Raw genomic sequence first — 21,760 nt, 5'->3', positions numbered from 1 at the left:
TATTAAAATTCTGGATCATTTACTCCCTAGAATATAATGGACTCTTTGGAACCACTATGGCATATATCATGTCAGTATGGATGCATGTAAACACTGAAAATTATTTTACAAACTTTTCAATAAGATTTTGGTCCAGGTCCACAGCTGGTGTAAATCAGACAAACTGTTAATTTGCACGAGCTGATGATCTAGTCTCTTGCTTAGAATCATGTCAAGAAGTTGACAGTAATTATTATTACTGTATTTTTGTCTCCACATTAAAAAACATCCTAAATAGCTAAGAACTGGAAGACACAGGCAATAGTGGAACAGAGGCTAGAGGTTCTAATTCTCATTTACACCAAGACCTATTTACACCAATCTAGCAGTGTAAAAGGGCCTTATAGTGGGTGCTGACATTCTTTAGGGTTTCATCCCTAGAGACACTCCCTTCACGATAGGCCTGAAGAACACTGGCAAAAAGTTTATGCTGTTTATGTTGTATCTGATCTATAGGGAAACAGAAAGCGTTCCATTGTCAGACACCTTTAAAGAGCACTAAACTCACTCAAAATAAATACAAAATAATAAGGGTCAATCAGCCAGTTCATTACACATGTAGAGTTCTGTTTTAAATTGTAGAAAATGGTAGTGCTTCTGGTTAGTCCAACGTGAGAGATGTTATCAAAGCAATTTGCTCTTTGCATAGCAAAAACGTTATAATTTGTATATTTATTCTACATACAATTACACCTACACAAACATATATATACACACATACACCACACACACTTATGCACATACTTAAAATATCCTTACATATGTGCATATTATACACAAACACCCTTTTATTAAATGTAACATACCACTAAAGTAGGAAAAGGAAAAATGAGCCTGTTAAAGCCATTCCACTTTTTGTAAATAATTAAGTATTCATTGAAACAGGTACTTGAACCGGGGTCACTCACCTCCCACGTAAGTGCCCCAACCAATTGGCTATAGAGTCAGTGTCTCTCTCTTGTTCTCTCTCTCACCCAATTAATATTTAATTATATATAAAAAGTTAGACTGATACACCTTACCCTAATTTGAACCCAGAGTAAGCCACTTCACTTGTGTGTGTCAACAGCACGGATTTGCACAACATGCAGCTACTCAGTGAACAAACAAACAAAAAAATCTCACAGTGTAGACAAGCCCTGAGTCAGAGGACTGATTGTTTTGCTAGCCATAATCCAATTTTTATTAAAAAAAATTCTTAATGGAAGTGCTGGTTCTTAGAAAGATTATTTGATATTGAATGATCCATAAAGATGGAAGTAAACAGGCCAAAACAAATGATGATGATGATGAAATCTGTGATGAAAAACACAGGCTGAGTGGGTTCTGGAAGATGGGGAGTATAACCAGACTTGCAAAAACCTCCCTGGAACTCTCCTGCTAGATTTTGCTTAATAAGAGGTTAACTTTAAAGGTGCCTCCCACTAAACACCCATTTCAATGGTCAACCCTAAAACGCACTGTCTAGGTGTTGAAAACCCCCCTCCCTACCATTCCATATGTCAATGGAAACAACGTTCTTGAGTGCATAGCCCGATTTAGAGCAACTTCTAAGACTGTATTTATCACTCAAACTTCAAAAACAATGCCCTAACCCCCCGGTGTAATTCCAGTTATACCAGCATAACATTCCACAATATCAGTGTTGCATGTCACACAAGCAAAAGGCTTTTTTGATCACAAATCCTGTGCCACCATGGTCTGCTAATACATAAAACAAGTTGAGATTAAAAGATGTTTTACAGAATAAAATGCTGATTTTTATTAAACTTATTTGGAAGCCAGAAGTGCATTGAAAAGTCTGTTTAAGGCCTGATCTTACAGTCCTTACTTAGGCAAAACTCCCAGTAATGTTAACTAGAGTTTTGCATGAGTAAAGAACTTCAAGACTGGGCCCTCAGAGGCAGTATGTCTTCTGTATACAAGCCATTAGTACAAATTCAATCTCCAAGGGGGAACAATTTTGCTGACCTCACTAGAATTACACCGATTTTTAATTTATAGTTCTTTTTCTAGCTGGATTCTTCTCCCTTGTTGTTGTTGTTTCCCCCCAGCCTTTATTTTTAATTGAGTGGGTTTGAAAAGCACCAAGTTATAGTGGCAATAAGATCAGTTTCCTGTTGCTCAAGGAAATACTAAAAGTTCCCCCCAAATTTTCTTTATTAAGGGCTGAACAGCATAAACATTGCTGCACTTCAGTCAATAAAAGCCTTTGATATAACTTTTTGGATAAAGCTGCATAAAACCTATCTTCACTGAATCCAACCACAAAGCCTCACTTCATCAAACCAAGTGTGACCTTATAAAAAACATTTCTCTTCATGTGCAATATACTAATTTACATCATTTCAAATCATCTGTTTTTCTAGTCTAACAAATTAAAAGGTATTAACATGCTGTCATTAGAGAAAAAGGACATTATGCAGGATCTTTTGAGGATGTAATCCCAGGGAAATGCTTACTACTGTTTGGATTTCTCCAATACACTTCTGACCATTTGGACTGACAGCGCCCTGTCTTCACTTTTAGCAATCAGATTCTTTTGCTTCAGAGCCTCCATGTGAAAATTCTCTAGAAGGATACAAGGAGGAAACATTTCAACTAACAACCTACTGTGGAGAAAAGGAAGCAGGAGGATTCCCTATTAAAGGATTTGAGTAGCAGCAATCCAAAACACAGTTAAAAAACAAACTTTCTGCTCATTATATCTGCCATTCAGGGTTGGTTGACTCTAGATCAAAATGTCCTCATGAACACTGAGTGGAAGGATGCCACCAATAGCAAAGAACTAGGTTCAGTAACAGACTGCTTGACTTATTGTTAGGTTTCAGAGTAGCAGCCGTGTTAGTCTGTATTCGCAAAAAGAAAAGGAGTACTTGTGGCACCTTAGAGACTAACCAATTTATTTGAGCATAAGCTTTCGTGAGCTACAGCTCACTTCATCGTACTCACTGGCATCCTGTCTTACAGTAACATAGCACTGTATTACCATAGGTAATATATTTTAACCCAAACAATTTTTATTTATGTATACAATATCTCAGAATTTTCACAAACATATAGGAAGACAATGCCCTGAACAACTTCCAATCTAATCTAGTCAGATAAAATAAAAGTGAGTTTCATGTACAAAGATAGGAACAAACAAAGAAGAAGCCTCCTGATACTACTGAGAAAAAGAAAGGATCTTAAAAGAAGGATTTAAATAACAGCAAGGGTTTGAGGTAAATGAGAAGTGGAAGACAGTAGCATGAAAAAAGGTACAGTGCCCAGAAAAGGAGAAGAAAAAGGAAGCACTAAGGACAGAGGACAGGGAGAACAAAAGACACTGGGAAATGTAGAAATCAGAAATAAGAACAGAGATATACAAGGTCAGCTGTGCAGGGGCATGAAGATAAGGATAAGGAGCTTGAACTTTACGAAGGGAGAGCCAACCATGGAAGGAATTCATGGAAGCAGGTGAATTCTAAGAACAAGAAGCCATCCTGAGTCAATAGATAATGAACCAGTTAGAAGCAAGGAGAAAATCATGTGCTTCAGAATCACACTTAGCATGGCTGTGTGCGTGGAAATGAGGAAAAACTATCTTGGGCCTACTTTGTTGCTATTGACTTTGGAAACTAAACCAACTAGCAAGTAGAAGGAAGAGAACATTTGTCCAGGCCTGAGAGAATCAGAAAGGAAATAACGTAAAAGAAGTCTGGCTTATAAAATTACTGCCTATAATGGGAATATTTTGTCTTTATCTGGAAGAACAGATATGATACGACATCGTGAAGACCCGAGTTTGAATATCCTGGTAATTTAAGAATCCTCACACCAGAGTCATAATATTCCAAATGAGGATAGCTTATTTAAATAACAAAAAAACAACAAAAAGGATGTTGTATAGTCCAAGGATGAAGAACAGCCCTCAGGCCCAAATTAGCTATACCTCTGAGAGCAACATCCCACTCAGCTACTAATAAACCTTGCTATAACTGCTATTATGTGGAAGGCAAGGCTAGTTTTTTAAATGGTCCAATTCAGTGGAAGTTCCATGCAGATATCAGGGTAGAATTGGTCCTTAAGTCTCTCCAATCAGGACACAGGACTAACAGGCACCTTTCTTAGTCAAAGAAAAGTACTTCCCGGTTGTATCTTTCATCTTCACCCAGGGCAATGTTCTTCATCCCTTTTTTTTTTTTTTTTTTTTTTTTTTGTAACAATCATCACATTAAAATCCATTCTCAATGGGAATATATTTGCACGCTGCCTGATAGCAAATCCATTTCTCTGCCTCTTGAAAGATGCTGTGTACAGGGGATTTGCCAAATCTATCTGCAGTGAGAGAGGAAACAAGTGTAAAAAAATAATAATAAAGAAGGGGAAAATGTGTCTTTTACCTGAAAAGTTCTTAGCTTGCTATGGGTTTTCTTCTTCGGATTATAACCACCCAGCCCAAGGGGTTGGTAAGTTTATGAGCAAAAGACTCATCAGAACAGATAAAGTAGGAGAGATTTTGCCTTGCCGGCCTCCCACACCTTGACCACATTGTAATCAAGGATTTTCTCCTCTAAAGCTGGGTATCCGAAGATGAAGGACGAGGATTTTAATATTTAAGCACATCTTGAGGGTTTTGTGGACAACTGGGTTGCTTTTTCTTTTTCTTCTAGATGTACCAGTTCAGGGCAATTCCTGTGACTTGCAAAAAGCCTTGTTTAATAAAAACCAGATCTCAATTACCACATATCAGAGTGTAATAAGCAATACTATGGTTCTGTGACTAGGGCCTCCAGTTCTGAGTTTCTTCTGACCAAGGTTACAGCCACTAGAAATGCAACCCTGAGCAACACAGAATGTAATAGTTTAAATGGGTATTTAATAAGAACATTAAACTAGGGAAGGCCCCATAATGGAATGCTGAACTGGTAGAGACAATGCTCTAAGAAATCTTTTGATGTCTGGATGAGACTAGATCTGGTCTACTGCAGAAGCTGTTGGACAATCAGTATCCCGGAGTCTGGTAGTTTCAGAATATTTCCATCCCATCCCAAACTCCTCAGAAAAACTTGGCAGCAACAGTCATTGGTGCCAGAAAATCTGTGTCAAGGCACTATTAGTTTGCACAGACTGGAAATCTCCCTGAAGGGGGACTCTGGGAGAAGATGCCGACATCTGTAGCCAAGGCGCCTGGAAGAAATATGGAAGCCCAGAGACCGTGGAAATTTCCTTGATTTCCTGCCCTATTCAATGGAAGAATGGGGAGGAAACTCAAGAGCTCAGAATCACAGCATTTTTTTATCTTTACAAAGGAATAACTTATATAGGGGAGCATTAGCTTTATGAATTATCACTAAAATGAATACCAGTCCTATACTTGTCAATGTAAAATTAAATCTTACAACAATTCAAAGCAATACAATTTCACTAGACTACTAAAATAATCTACATTATTTTTTCCTTTGCAGCTCTGCCTGTTTCCTTCACTCTCAGCAGTCTTGGTAAGTACATCTTCTCATGTGTTTTGGACATTATGTCTGTTGCAGAGTCTGGTAAACATGCTTAAAATATGCAGTTGTGATCTTTTAAAGCCACAATTATGGTTCACTTTACCAAAAGCCAGCAAATTTGGCTCACACATGTGTCGACTTGACTCACACATACTACTCAATGCTGCTTATTTTTTAGATGTGCCCTCCACTCCAAAATTTTCCACTTAAGCAAATTAATGATCAAGAAATACAGGACACACCCAGAAGACAACAAACTCCTGACTCAGCACATCAAAAATAGATATACTGGCAACAAAGTTTATAGTTGAAAAATGAAGGGCATCTTGTGAATGATCTTAAATCCTAAACTCTTTGCTAGCTGAAAGGAAATATTTCAGGGATCACAGAATATCACAGTTGGAAGGGACCTCAGGAGGTCATCTAGTCCAACCCCCTGCTCAAAGCAGGACCAATCCCCAACTAAACATCCCAGCCAGGGCTTGTCAAGCCTGACCTTAAAAACTTCTAAGGAAGGAGATTCCACCACCTCCCTAGGTAACGCATTCCAGTGCTTCACCACCCTCCTAGTGAAAAAGTTTTTCCTAATATCCAACCTAAACCTCCCCCACTGCAATCTAAGACCATTACTCCTTGTTCTGCCATCTGGTGCCACTGAGAACAGTCTAGAGCCATCCTCTTTGGAACCCTCTTTCAGGTAGTTGAAAGCAGCTATCAAATCCCCCCTCATTCTTCTCTTCCGCAGACTAAACAATCCCAGTTCCCTCAGCCTCTCCTCATAAATCATGTGTTCCAGTCCCCTAATCATTTTTGTTGCCCTCCGCTGGATGCTTTCCAGTTTTTTCACATCCTTCTTGTAGTGTGGGGCTCAAAACTGGACACAGTACTCCAGATGAGGCCTCACCAATGTTGAATAGAGGGGAACGATCACGTCCCTCGACCTGCTGGCAATGCCCCTTCTTATACATCCCAGAATGCCATTGGCCTTCTTGGCAACAAGGGCACACTGTTGACTCTCATCCAGCTTCTCGTCCACTGTCACCCCTAGGTCCTTTTCTGCAGAACCGCTGCTTAGCCGCTCGGTCCCTAGTCTGTAGCGGTGCATGGGATTCTTCTGTCCTAAATACAGGACTCTGAACTTGTCCTTGTTGAACCTCATCAGATTTCTTTTGGCCCAATCCTCCAATTTGTTTAGGTCCCTCTGTATCCTATCCCTACCCTCCAGCATATCTACCTCTCCTCCCAGTTTAGTGTCATCTGCAAACTTGCTGAGAGTGCAATCCACACCATCCTCCAGATCATTTATGAAGATATTGAACAAAAGCGGACCCAGGACCAACCCTTGGGGCACTCCACTTGATACCGGCTGCCAACTAGACATAGAGCCATTGATCACTACCCGTTGAGCCCGACAATCTAGCCAGCTTTCTATCCACCTTATAGTCCATTCATCCACCCCACACTTCTTTAACTTGCTGGCAAGAATACTGTGGGAGACTATGTCAAAAGCTTTGCTAAAGTCAAGGAATAACATGTCCACTGCTTTCCCCTCATCCACAGAGCCAGTTATCTCGTCATAGAAGGCAATTAGATTAGTCAGGCATGACTTGCCCTTGGTGAATCCATGCTGACTGTTCCTGATCACTTTCCTCTCCTCTAAGTGCTTCAGAATTGAATCTTTGAGGACCTGCTCCATGATTTTTCCAGGGACTGAGGTGAGGCTGACTGGCCTGTAGTTCCCCGGATCCTCCTCCTTCCCTTTTTTAAAGATAGGCACTATATTAGCCTTTTTCTAGGCGTCCGGGAACTCCCCTGATTGCCATGAGTTTTCAAAGATAATGTCCAATGGCTCTGCAATCACATCCGTCAACTCCTTTAGCACTCTCAGATGCAGCGTATCCGGCCCCAGGGACTTGTGCTCGTCCAGCTTTTCTAAATAGTCCTGAACTTCTAAATAGTTTCTCCACAGAGGGCTGGTCACCTCCTCCCCATACTGTGCTGCCCAGTGCAGTAGTCTGGGAGCTGACCTTGTTCGTGATGTCCACAGGAGGATTTTTACTGAGGGCAAAATGGTATCTTCCTACTAAAAGCAAGGCAGAGGCAATCATGATTGGAGAGGAGAGAGCACTTTCATTCTTTTAATAGATTTATTCTTACATTAGGTCTCTTTCAGAAAGGATATCAACTCTGCAGAGAATTCAACTGCTCCATTTTTAGAGCTCTCTGATACAGTCCAGCTAAAAATTACATTTCAGAACAGAAGCTGAAGTTAAAAAAAAAGTAGATGATGATCTGATATTTCTGGTTTTAAAATGTCAAAATACATTCCATTACAGACAAAATATAGGAACAACTTTTAGGAGTTCAGAAATAAAATAAGATTGAGCAGGGTTGTGGGAGTGTGTACTTGTTCAAAACATTCAGGAATTACATGTGTTTATCATTTGCATACTTAATCTTTTCAGCTGTAAGAATAGGAAAAATTTATGAATAGCTGGAACTTGACAGCTCACATCCCATATTTAGCTGCACTTCTGTAGCATTAACCGAAAAGGACAAAGATGTTTAATCTTTCAAAAATATTTTCTTGATAAGGATGTAAGTGAGGATTTGTCATTCATCACAAAGAAAAATGTCCAATTTATGTTGGCACATGCCAGTATGTGGATATTATTATGTTTATAATCGCTTTGTGACAATCTGGAGTATCATGAGATTGGGAGCCAAATTCTAATATTGGCTCTAACATTCAGATTCATACATCCCAAGGCCAGAAAGGACCACTGCAATCATCTAGCCTGACCTCCTATACAACACAGCCAAAGAACTTCCCCAAAATAATTCCTAGAGCAGAGCTTTTAGAAAACATCCAATTTTGATTTAAAAATGGTCAATGATAGAGAATCCACCATGACCCTTGGTGGATTGTTCCAATGGTTGATTATCCTAACTGTCAAAAGTGTATACCTTATACCCAGTCTAAATTTGTCTGGCTCCAACTTTCAACCACTGAATCATGTTATACATTTCTCTGCTTGATTGTCAAGTATTTGTTCCCCATGCAGGTACCTATAGACCAGTGGTCCCCAAACTGTGGGGCATGCCCCCCCCTCCCCAGGAGGGCATGGAGAAATGTTCAGGGGGCAGGGAGGGAGCACCACTCAGCCCAGCTCTGCCCCCAGCCCAGCTCTCCTCTCAGCCAGAGCTCCAATCTGTTCTCTGCTCTGTCCCCAGCCCAGCTCAGGCCCAGCCAGCAGCCCCAGCCCAGACCCACCCCCTACTCTGCTCTCATTCCCTCTCCGTCCCCAAGTCAGCTCTGCCTCTAGCCTTGGCTCCTCGCCCATCCCCAGTACTGCCCCCAGCGCTGCCTTCAGCACAATCCCCACTGCTGAGCCAACTGTGCTGTAATGGAAAGGGGCATGGACAGATTCCATTACTGGTAAGGTGGGGCATGACAGGAAAAATTTGGGCACCACTGCTATCAAGTCACCACTTTTATCTTTTCTTTGTTAAGCTAAACAGACTGAGCTCCTTGAGTCTGTCACTGTAAGGCATGTTTTCTAATCCTCTAATCTTTCTTATGGCTTTTCTCTGAACCCATTCCAATTTATTAACATCCTTCTTGAACTGGGGACACCAGACCTGGACACACTATTCCAGCAGCAATTTCACAAGTGCCAAATACAGAGATAAAATAACCCCCTTTTCCTACTTTAGATTCTCCTGTTTATGCATCCAAGGATCCTATTAGCCCTTTGGCAACAGCATCACGCTGGAAGCTCATGTTCAGCTGACTGTCCAGCACAACTGCCAAAAATTTTTCAGAGTCACTGGGTCCCAGCATAGAGTTGCCCATTCTAGAAGTCTGGTCTACATTCTTTCTTCCTAGATACATACATTTACATTTAGCTGTAACTTAAAACGCATATTGTTTGCTTGTGGCCAGCTTATCAAGAGATCCAGATTGCTTTGTATCACAGACCTGTCCTCTTCATTATTGATCACTTCCCCAATTTTTATGTCATCTGCAAACATTATCAGTGATGATTTTATGTTTTCTTCCAGGTTACTGATAAAAAATGTTTGCTAGTGTAGGGCCAAGAACCACTTCCGATCAGTCAGCCAGCTTTTAATTCATATAATGTGTGCCATGAGTCATTGTGTGGCCTTGAACCTCTAAGAGGTACAGAAATTGCAGCCCGGGAGGAGGTGAGAGCTAAGGTGGATTTAAACCACCTTTGTACCCTCCTAATGCTGGGCTGCTCTGGGGGCTGAAGACACTTCTGGTGTAATTTAGACAGCCCTAGAGGCCTAAATTAATGGCAGCTCCATGAACCACACAGTGCTGCCTGAAATCTCCACAATGGTGCAGCCCAACCTCAACCCGCCCCTAGTATGGCCAGCCCCCCACCCTGGTATGTCCCCTATGGTAGAGCTTAAGAGTGATCCTCACACTGTCTTCTGCAGTGCCTGGGAGAACTGTACTCCAAGGGGAGCCAGGGTGTTAAGGGCCATTTTGCCTGACACAAAGGGGCTGCAGGTGCGTGTGTGTGAGTGTGCGCACGTGCGCACACGTGTGTGAAGGATCTGGCTAGGGGTGGGGGCTCTGGGGTGGGGCACGGGATGAGAGGCTTGGGGTACAAGAGGGGCACTGGGCTGGGATCAAGGGATTCGGAGGGCGGGAGGGGGATCAGGCCCTTCAGAAAACTTTATAATAATCAGGTGAGCAAAGATTGTATAGTCATCCACTGGGAGAGTGAAATAGCTGCCAAGTACATTCATAAGGAGTTGAGGGACAACCGTGTAATTTTCAGAGAGAGGAAGTAAACCAGTATAGTTGGAATCTCGGAATCCTCCGAGGGCAGGTGATGATGCTAACACCATACAGAGAACCTTTCAATTTATTATATAGTATTTCCTTACAGTGTCTTTTCTGCTGTTGCTAAGGATGGGCTATACAGAAATCAAGCAGGATTTTTTTAAGTTCATTGTCCAAATACCAAATTGCCAGATGGAGAGATGCTGGGTTGGGATGAAGGACCTTGCTTCTGTCCTGGGTTAAGAGGTCTGGCAAGAGCTGAATGTGGATGCATGGGCGCATGGCCATCTGGAGGATATGTTGCTTTGTCTTGTCTGATCTTCCTCAGAACTCGTGTTAAGACAGGCCTAGACAGAAACACATAAATTACTTGTTCCAACCACCAGACAAGAAATGGAGTACTTGTGGCACCTTAGAGACTAACAAATTTATTTGAGCATAAGCTTTCATGAGCTACAGCTCACTTCATCCTATGCTCAAATAAATCTGTTAGTCTCTAAGGTGCCACAAGTACTCCTTTTCTTTTTACAAATACAGACTAACACGGCTGCTACTTAGGAACAGTTGGCTAAGCTTTTCCTGTTCTCAGGAGATGCAAAGAGATCCCTCACCAGGAATCCTCTTCTTGAAACATACTGCGCACTCCCAAGTGGTGTAGTTCCCACTTGTGGTCTCTGGAGAAATGTCTGCTGAGGCTGTCAGAACGTTCTGCACTTTTGGTAGGTGCACCACCAAGATGGTGATATGGTGATGGAGGCATCAATTCCCGGCATTGACAGCCTCTGTGCACAGAAAGATGGATAATGCTCCTCCCTGCTTGTTGATGCAATAGACTGTTTTCATGTTGTCTGACATGACTTGAATGTGAAGGTTACAGGTAAACAACAGGAACCATTTGCAAGCCTTTGTCAAGATTGTGTGTGGGAGCATGATCAATTTATCCAGACAGTGCTTGCTTGGTGCACAGAATGTTCACAATCATGCCTGTAGACTAGAGCCCTGCATGGGACTATTCCTTGATCCTGCTGCTACCGCTATCATCACAGCCAGTCCTGCAGGACCCTCATCCCACTGCAGGGCTCTACATTAGTCCCACGTAGGGCTCTACTGTAGACATCATAGATGGAGTCTCACAAAGGATATCACATATGTATCCGAGACATCCTAGGAGGATGATGGGGCCTTACTTGGGGTAGAGTGATGAATTCCGTCATAGCCTGCAACCAGTCTTGAGGTAAGTTAGGCTGTGACTGAATCCAGGGTGGCCCCAATAAAATCTATAGTCTTTGTGGGAACTAAAGTGGACTTTTCTGCGTTTACCTCTAGACCTAATGATTGTAGGAGTTAGAGCAGCAATAAAGTTGGTATGACTTTCCCGTGAGAAGCCAGTCTTCCAGGTAAGGGAATACTGAAGTACCCTGATGACGCAGACATGCCACCACTACTATTACTACTACCTTTGTGAAGACTCTGTATTGGTAGTGGTCTAGGTCAATGGTAAAATGCAAGGACCTCTTGTGTGTGGAGCAGATATCTACATGGAAATAAGCGTCTTTCAAATCATTGTTTCCGAACAGGTTATTTCCATTAAAGGGCAGATCCTCCACAGGTAATTGGACTTCCCATGCAAGTCAGCATCCACTCACTCCTTTGCTTTGTCAGTATGGAGAAATGTCTTGCCACTTCTGTGGATGACAGTCTTGAGGCACTTTTGGGTCCTAGTGCTGAGGAACCAGTAACATGTTCCTTTTGAGCTCCTGACACAACCCATACCATGGCACAGAGTCTCACCAACTTAAAATAGGTCAGGGAAGAAGTTATCTTCTTAGACGAGGACTTAGAGGGGGGTTTCTCATGTCCGTCCTTGTGAGAACACTTACTTTTAATCCTCCTCCTGTCTGCCTTGTTTACTGCTAGAGTCCTTAAACTCTGCTCTCTGAGGTCTAGTAGCCAGAGCCATCGTGCTTGAAGAGGCACTTCTCAGTGCCTCTGCCTGATGTACCTAGGTTCTGATGGGCCAGGGTCCAACTTTGGCCTCATCGAGTGATCCATCAAGAATGTGTGAAGTCTGAGCTCACAGGACTGATTCATTCAGTAAGGAAAGGACCATTAGATATTACACTGGGAGGGGACGTGAGCTTCCTTGAGGCAACACAGACAAGTGTTGTGGCCATCGCTAACTGGGAACACCCCTGGGCAGACTACACAGGTCTTGAATCCTGGGGTCCTAGACATTCTAAGTACCTTTACAGGGAGATGGGGGGGGGGTACCCCAGCCTCTAAAAAATTCACTAAAAAGAACCCTAACACTGAAATCAGAATTTTATCAGGCTAACACCATTTACAACTATTTACACTAATAAAACAAAGAACGCTAGCTAAAGCTGCGGGTGCTAGCAAAGTTCTGTCTTAGACCACTGGTGGCAGAAAGGAACTAGAGAGATGTTCCCTGTATCCTTGCTTTAGAGCCCAAGGAGAAGGGAGTAGGTGCAGATCAATGGACACTGCTAATGAAACATCTTCCAGTTTCAGGTGCATGGAGTGTATGTGTACCTCAAGTGGAATACACACAGGGACCATCACTCAAACAAGAAGGTGGTATTGCAGGAGTGTATGCACAGTGTATCTATACACAAGACTCTTCTTTTAAAATGTCAAAAGAATTTCTCCTAGGCACATGGCCCTTGTTCTCTGAAACTCAAAATTAACTATGTTCTGGAACAACATTAACGGGTATCAGAACTTTCATAAAGGTACAAGGCCTCTACCAGTAAGTCTAGGTCACAAAGGAAAACAGTATCACAAGAATTTCATAGCTAAAAATGGAAAGTTCTTAGATCTATAAAAAGAGCATATTCTGCTTGAACTTTTAAGGTTATAATAAAATCTGTTTTATTTCCATTTGGGACATCTGCCTTCTTAAAAGTCCATCAGTGTCTCATATGAGCTAACTGCCTATAGCACTATACACCAGGAAGTACAGCACAGTTCAAGAGTTGAAGTGTTAAAGTAAGATTGAAAAAAAGGACATACAATCTTTTAATGTTGCTTAAAAAAAAGTTACAGAAGTTAAGAATTGTCAAATGGAAGTAAAAATTTGAGCCCAAGCCTGCAAGGTTATGACTGCTCTGAGCTGTCTTTGAAGTCAAGGAGTGATGGAGCACTCACCTTGCAGAACCACACACCCTGTTTTATATTAAATACTCCAGATTTTTGCATGAAGTGGCTAGCTAGAGAACTCTGCTCTAAAATAGTTTTAAATACAAAAGAAGAGGAATGAACAAAGCTTTGATTTCAATATGTCTAACTTGCTGAGAATCCTCAACTATCTTTAGAGTCACTGGGAGTTGAGGACCCTCAGCACCTCTCAGAAGTTGATCAGCACCTCACAGTATCAGCCCTGATGTGACCAGTGAAATGGCATATATGAGCTAAGTACTCAGGCTTTGATACAGCAAAGCATCCCTATTCAGGAAGGATGCTTAACTGAACACTTAAAATTAAGCAAGTTGCAATGTTTCCATATAGCAGATCCTCAGGAAGGAAATCACCTTTGTAAGACAGAGACCTTATCAGACATTGTTTTGAAAAAGCACAAAACAAACTCCAGGTAAGTGTCATGCAGATTACATTTAGAAATATCAGCTGGAAGCTGATGGATGTCAGTGACACAACTTCATAACTGAATGAACTTTAATTGAGCCTTTAGGATTCAGTTGAGCTAAAAAACTGCAAAAGGAAATTCAAAGAGACAGCCATCCGGCCACGTTTTAGAAAAAACAACATTGACTTAATATGTCAGGAGTATACAAAACAGTAGACCTCCCCCCCACCCCCAAAAGATGTCCTTGCTGCAAACAACAGCCATCTATTTTTTGTAGATTGTCTAGCCTAAATCTCAAAGAGTTAAAGGCTATATACAGGCTGGTTGGTGACACAAAAAGCATTCCTATTTAACAGGATCTAGCTTTAGTTACTTTTGAAATTTGAGCTCAGAGAAGAGGGACCAAACAATGCAAAAATGTCTAATCGTGGGCCCAAATTTTGGGTTTGTATGCATAAACAATTCCTAATGATCTTCATCATGGTCATGTAGAGGCATCTGATGACACAATTTGGCCCCAAGAGGAGTAACAAACAATGCTGAATTTCTGTCCAACAAACTTAAGTGATCGAAGAACAGACATTCTAAAAATCTATAAGCTATTGTTTCTCTCTAAAGAATGGCTTTAGTTGTCAGTCATGTTTACATAGTGTAACCCTTTGAAGATTTAAAGTATTTCATCATCAACACTCCTTTACAATGTTTTTCAGTGTTATCATATTTACTGCTCAGAAAAGTAAGCTTATTGACAAAGAGTTTAAGTTACTCACTCATGGTCAAACTGCAAGTCATTAGAAGAGCTGAAAAAGAACCCAAAAACTAGTCCTCTTCTCTTCTCTCCTCACTAAGCAACACAGTTGTTTCAGAATTATCTTGTTTTGCTATTTGACAAATATCAACTTAAAAGGTTTTTTTATTTTATCCTTGGAACCAGAACTGTGGTTTTACAATTAAATGAAAGGTTTTATTGTTCAAAAACTCCAATTTAAGATGTCAAACTCTTCAATGGAAGTCCCATTGGGTACATTCAGAGAGCTCTCAGTGCAGTCAGTGGAATATACATGCATAATTCAAGTGCTGAATTGGGACCTAGGGATAATAGCTATTCTTCAAGGGGAGCTTTAACCACCTACAGTGAAGAACATTTCTCTTAAAAGGAAACTTTCACTTCTTGGCAAGTTACTATAGAAAAAGTTTGAACACATTTCTATATACTGTATTGTTCTAATATGAATTGTTGCAAAACAGCTTGAGTGCAAAGGGAAGAAAAGCTCTAGAAATAAAATTGTTATTGCTATTATGGAAGTGTCCATTAACTTTATGGATCTGTTTTAGCATCTGCTAAACTGGCTTCTGAGCTTCTATCTACATACAGTAAAAGGCTTCTGCAGGCCACCCAATAAGCATCCATAAATTAGCACAAACTAAGGAGGATACACTTGAATTATGGTTTTAACCTTTGCCATTACTTAGTTTAGAATAGGACCCTTTCCATCTTGTAGTGGAGTCTCAGATTATGTGACTATAATAATTTATCAAAAAATATAAACTAACAGTAGGGAAATGCAGAGTGTAATGAAAACAAAATATTAACAAATGAATATTATCATGCAATATTAATGGACAAATATTTTTATTATGTTTTTAGGCCAGTATCGAGTGGATTTTTAAAAAAATGCAAAACACACTCACTCACAAATTCCTGAATGTTATTCAGTGTAAAAAGGCTGCTGACATGTGTTAAACACAAGAGAAGGCAGAGATTTATGTCCTTTGTACTCAGGATGATCACCTATATCACTATTCTCCTGCAAGATCAGAACATGGTTCATGGAATATACAAGAGGTTGGATTACAGCACTGCCCTGTCTCTAACTGTACACAGCAGTCTTTCAACCCAGGTAAAGAGCATCATCAAAAGTAACATCTATCCTCAAGTGAAATCTTTGACATATATTACTGTAATATGTTGATTTAAATAACTCAAGTCAACCAATAGTCAATGGCTCGGCATTAATTTAAGCAAAAGGCTAGTTTAAAATCTCACAGGAAAAAGAGACTAATTCCATGTGTTAATGACATGATATCAGCCATATTGCTGTACATGCAGTAATGAAGACTAACTACCTAATTCAAGACAAAGATTGTTCAGATATGGGTTAGGATCAAACTCTCAATGATGCATGGAAGCAGAGCCTGGCAATGCATATGAAAGAGAATGATTTACTCCTAATCACAGTGGAAACAGAAAAACTTTTTAAAACCATACTAGTATTAATACAAGTTGAGAAATTTCACCAGAAACATAATGAAGATGCTATGATTCTTTTCATTTTCCTCTTGCTTTACAGTGTTTCTGTTGCCTACATGTAAAACCATATACTGTACAGAAAAGTACAGCTTACACACAAATGGCACAAGGCAATATTCAACCTTGGCTTACTACCAAAAGAACATAATTTAATAATTTTTTAAACTAATAAATTAAATGGGTACCACTGGTAAACACAGTCCTTACATGAGCTCCCAAGGAAGTCTTATTTGAGTAAGGGCTGCACAATCAGGCAAGAAGTATATATGCAACCATGTTCAATTAAAGGTAATTCATATAAACTAATCTTTCCAGAGTCAGTCATGGAGCTCTCAATGCCATTGGTTAATGCAAAACGCATCAGTGACTTGCACCAAGAATAAAGTAGTTAACCTATGTATTACTAGAAAATGCACTTTAATGATTATTAGAATTTATGAGATTGATAAAACAAATGGGTAACACACTGCACAATTTGTTCCCTGAAATTCATGAGCAGCAGTGAAATATTATCATGTAAGTTTGAACGCAGCTCTTTTCAGATGTTTACAGAGAGTGCGCAAGCATATATACACACGTGTCTATCTGCACCATATATTCATATATAGTGCAGATCACACACACACACACACACACACACACACAAGCTAGCTATATATTAGTTAACACCTACCATTCTCTAGACTTTACAGCCTTCCAAATAAGGGTTCTGCAATCCAGCAATGCCCGCTCAGAAATTGCCTAAGGGCTTGCAGCACAGCAACACAAAGCTGAGGAGTTCTGCAATAGTTTATAGTTTCAGAGGTGCATAGTTCTAAGGTTGCTTGTGTTTCATGTCCATAAGCTCTCCTGACAGTCCATTATGGAAGGACAACAATGGCTTGGGTAAAACTCTTGGGTTATCTTGCAGGATAACTACCATGGTGATCAGCACCATTCTCCAGAAAAACTTCACTCTTCTATAGCTAGAATACAAAAGCAATTACTGAACAGTAGAAAAGACTGGAATGGATGAAGGATAAAGATAAAAGGGATGAGGAATAAGGATAAAAAAAAGTATATAAGAAATATAGGCAGGAGGGGGAAGTGCTCTTATCACAGACTATGAGACTAGTTGTGGTCAATGTGAAAATCTGTCCTGAAAGAGCTGGGACACCAAAAAAGCAAGACTAAATATTCAAACCCCGTAGAGTTCTGAATCTTGATAGCAAAATAACCTTGAAAGAAAGATGTATGAAATATGATGTTTCTAATTCACCAGCTACACAGTTCAAATCCCTGTGCATGCTGCCTATCCATCAGAAGTACTGGCACAACAGATATTACATTATCACTTTCTATTAATATATGTTCTCTTTTGCCTTTCCCCGGCCCTCCACCTCCCACAACAATATTTCCCCCTCGCCAGAGGAGGAGGCCACCAGGGTTATTTTTTCAGGAAAGAGCACTGCTGGCACTTACAAATGTTTTCCTTTCTTCTGCTGTAACAGCTGCAAACATCTCAATAAAGTAACAGGGAAATGGATCACATTTCAAAGGCTGATCACTTAACACTTACTCAAGGCCCTTTTGAATTTTTCATCTTTGCAAAAAGCTTTTTTCCTTATAAACACACTTTGTGTTACTTCTATTTGAATTATAAAAAGTGTCGTTTTTGGACTGACCTTAAAGAGAAGATTTATGAATATGCTACATGCAGCTCACTGGCAAAGCTACAAATAATAATACAAAAGGACCGGGCGTCTATTTTCAAATAAGTATGGGTAAGTTAATATGTCCATACACTGATTCCTACAAGCATCTATCTTCAAATCTAACAGTTCTGTTGCTGTAAAGCTCCTATAGGATGCCATTTAATTGTGTATCACAAGTTCACATGCAAACCAATTTAACACTGGGGACATAAACAATCTGAAGATGGAAATGTCACCTATGTTGTACATTACGTATTACCAGTACAGGAATGACAAGATTGTCTTCTGAAAGAACCGTCTTCAATTATTTTTCTGAGAACTGTAGCTACTCTACAGGCTGACTTAAGAGAAAAAGTTTAGCAGCCTAGCTAGCATCTGAAATGCTCTTTCACTGCCATAAAAAATAGTCAGTCAGCAGGCTCAACAATTCACACACAAGTTACTTTTTAAAAGCCTGATCCAAAGCCCACTGAAGTCAATGGCAGTCTTTCCATCAACTTCAATGAGCTCTGGATCAGGTGCAAAATGATTTAAGAACACATACCTTCTCAAAGACACACACTTGAAATCATTTGAATTCACAAAGATCATAAATAAGATACTTTTAATGGGTCTTTTCCATTAGGAAGGTTCACAAAGAGCTCCTTTCCACATAAATCAGTCCGTTGACAGAACAACCAGCTCTTTTCTCCCCTGGAAATGGTGAGTCACAAGACTTCAAACACATTTCACATGAGAAATGAGGAACCTGACAAACCCCAATTCCAATGATGCCTACTTCAATGCTTAAGCAAGACAAATCAGAGCTTACCAATGTAAAATCACAAGGTGCTCCTAGCTAGAACCCTTTCATGAAGAGCAACCTCAAATCAAAATAAAATCAATCATTAGGACATTTCTTCATACCAAACTCATGCTAAACTGAAATGGATCCCAAGGGCAACCTTGTGATCACTTCTGGAGAGGAGATCAGGCCAATATGAATGGCCAAATAATCACTAGTGTTGTTTATGCTCAAAAGGAGTCTTAGGTGGAATTTCCAAAAGGGCTTATATGTAGTTAAATTAACTCTGCTCCAACTGAAGCCAAGGGGAGTTTTATTATTAACTTCAATGAAAGCAAAGTTAGCTCAATGTTGAATCATTTTGGACAACCCACTCTCTCTCTTTAGGCAGTATCCTACTATCATTTTGGAACTGCCCCTGCCATCATTATGAAGCTGTTACTGAAATCAGCAAGAGCACCGTGTTAAAAGCAATGGCAGGAATGAGCCATTTTTATACATCAAACTAATGCACCACATTTGACATTACATTTAAATTAAGTTCAAATGCTTTCAGTTATTTGTACAAATAACTTAGTCACTACCATAAAGCCATCAGCAGTCAATTGCTAGAAATGTTACCAAATCCAAAACAAAACTTAAAAAAAAAAATCAAAATTCCAACACTTAATTTTGTGCTTTAAAATATTTATGCACAGAAGAAACTAATCAAGAGACACATTCCAAGCATAAGACTTGATCCTGCAATGTGACCCACCCTCCAGGTATCTGCACAGATGCCTGGTGTCCAAGTTAGCAAATCACACAGCAGCCATATTTTGTGAAAGATCTACATTTAACAAATAAAAACACGCATATTGATTTAGAAGATGCCAATGACAAAGATTTTTTCGAGAAATATCTTTAAGCTTGTTGAACAAGCCTGGCAACAGTTCTGAACATCCAAAAAATGAAGCCACATATACAGTGGTCACCATTACATTCAATATTTGCCAGTTGCGCCCACTCTAATTGACCACTAAAGCAAAATCTTGCCCTCAGGTAAAACTCCCCTTAACTTCAACAGGAATTTGGTGAAGTTAGAACTGCAGGAAGTGGTCCATAATGCAGTGTTAAAGTCATCTCTGTATTTCAGTGCTGGATTTCCTTACCTATGGACGTAGTGTAACTGATGTACAGAATCGATCGCTATCACCATTTCAGCCAAATAAAAACGAGCCATGTCTTCAGGTAACCTGTCCTCAAACTTGCTGAGCAGGGTGAGCAGATCTCCTCCAACATAGTAATCCATAACCAGGTACTATGAGTAAGGGAGAGGTATGGGAGACACAAAGAAAAAAAAATTTACACAATGACTCAAAGACCAATACAATCCAAGTACAGCTAAAGAACTGCAGACTATTATTAATACTTTAGATACCACTGAAGTGCTCTTTGTGATATTTTCTTAAAATGGAGACAAAACAGTAAAAGAAGCATTTTTAAAAAAATAGCCTTCATAAATGTACCTTTTCAAATAACCTTTGACATTCCTTGTTATCCTGCAAACCATAAACTTGTTTTTAGCAAATCTTTTTTTTGTAAAGATTTCATATTTACCTATGTCCAAATAAATTAAACAAAAAGACAGGGAAAGTGTCTGTCTAGTTCACCATTCCAGAATCAGACAAGATTATGAAATTAAGTTCTCTCAGTTTATTATAAAAATCTCCTTAAATGGAATACAAAAGTCTTAAAGTATTAAAAAATTTAACTGAAAAAAAAAGTTGGGTTAGCATGGGATCTTATTTAGGGGCCACACATTTCCTCTAGTTTGACACAATTTCTTCCTGCACATCTACCAATGTGATATATGCCATCATGTGCCAGCAATGCCCCTCTGCCATGTACATTGGCCAAACCGATCAGTCTCTATGCAAAAGAATAAATGGACACAAATCAGACGTCAAGAATTATAACATTAAAAAAAACAGTCGGAGAACACTTCAATCTCCCTGGACACTCAACAACAGTCTTAAAAGTGGCAATTCTTCAACCAAAAAACCTTCAAAAACAGACTCCAATGAGAAACTGCAGAACTGGAATTAATTTGCAAACTGGACACCATCAAATTAGGCCTGAATAAAAACTGGGAGTGGATGGGTCACTACAAAAAACTAAATTTCCCCTATTGTTACTCACAACTTCTTGTCAGCTGTTTGAAATGGGCCACCCTGATTACATTGGCCTCATTACCGCTACAAAAGAGATTTTTCCTCCCTTGGCATTCTACTGTTGAGAATAGCCCACTTCCACTTTAACTGAATTGTCTTGTTAGCACTGACCCCCTCATTTGGTAAGGCAACTCCCATCTTTTCATGTACTGTGTATATATACACCTGCCTACTGTATTTTCCACTCCATGCATCTGATGAAGTGGGTTTTAGCCCATGAAAGCTTATGCCCAAATAAATTTGTTAGTCTCTAAGGCACCACAAGTACTCCTCGTTGTTTTTGCGATACAGACTAGACACAGGTTCCACTCTGAAACCAGAAAAATAAATGCTTTACCTTAAACCAGTCTTGGGATAGGGAAGGACCAACAGATTCCCTGTTCATAGTACTGGCTCCTGGTAGAATATCCACAGACAGTGGAAGGGATTACCATTTTGTAATTTCAATCACAGAGAAAAGCAATTTTTGAGTTTACTGATTTAAAGTTAAGTAAATGTTTCCCAATGAAACATAAAATATGATTGCAACTGGATGTGATCATAGATTTTGAGAGACCATAACCCCTCTCTATTTTCCTATATTATGGAAACTAAACTCTGAAAACGCATTCAAATATATGGTCAAGATGACCTGAAACAGATCAAACAAGGTAAAAACTTTTGAGACTATGAGTAACTTATTTTTCTTTAATTGAAAAAGTCCCCCACGGGCTTGTCTACATAGCAACATGGTGAGGACTACTGGGGTGTGAATTGTGGAGTGCTCTAACATGTTGCACCCCAACAGCTCATTGTACACCCCGC

At 39.9% G+C, this 21,760-nt stretch overlaps 1 protein-coding gene across 4 annotated transcripts in view; it reads right to left on the bottom strand.

Annotated features, from left to right (window-relative positions):
• CDC42BPA (CDC42 binding protein kinase alpha) overlaps positions 1-21,760 on the bottom strand; it is a 319,972-nt gene that overhangs the window by 169,141 nt on the left and 129,071 nt on the right. For all 4 annotated transcript variants that reach the window (XM_084624867.1, XM_084624865.1, XM_084624866.1 and 1 more), the window contains exon 6: positions 19,895-20,043. In XM_084624867.1, the coding sequence (XP_084480993.1) occupies positions 19,895-20,043 (149 nt within the window). The remainder of the gene's footprint in view (positions 1-19,894; positions 20,044-21,760) is intronic.

This window comes from Lepidochelys olivacea, assembly GCF_965140295.1.
Source record: "Lepidochelys olivacea isolate rLepOli2 genome assembly, chromosome: 3".
Lineage (NCBI taxonomy): Eukaryota > Metazoa > Chordata > Testudines > Cheloniidae > Lepidochelys > Lepidochelys olivacea.
Note: the sequence above shows the minus strand (reverse complement) of the source record. Positions and strands in the feature narration are given on the sequence as shown.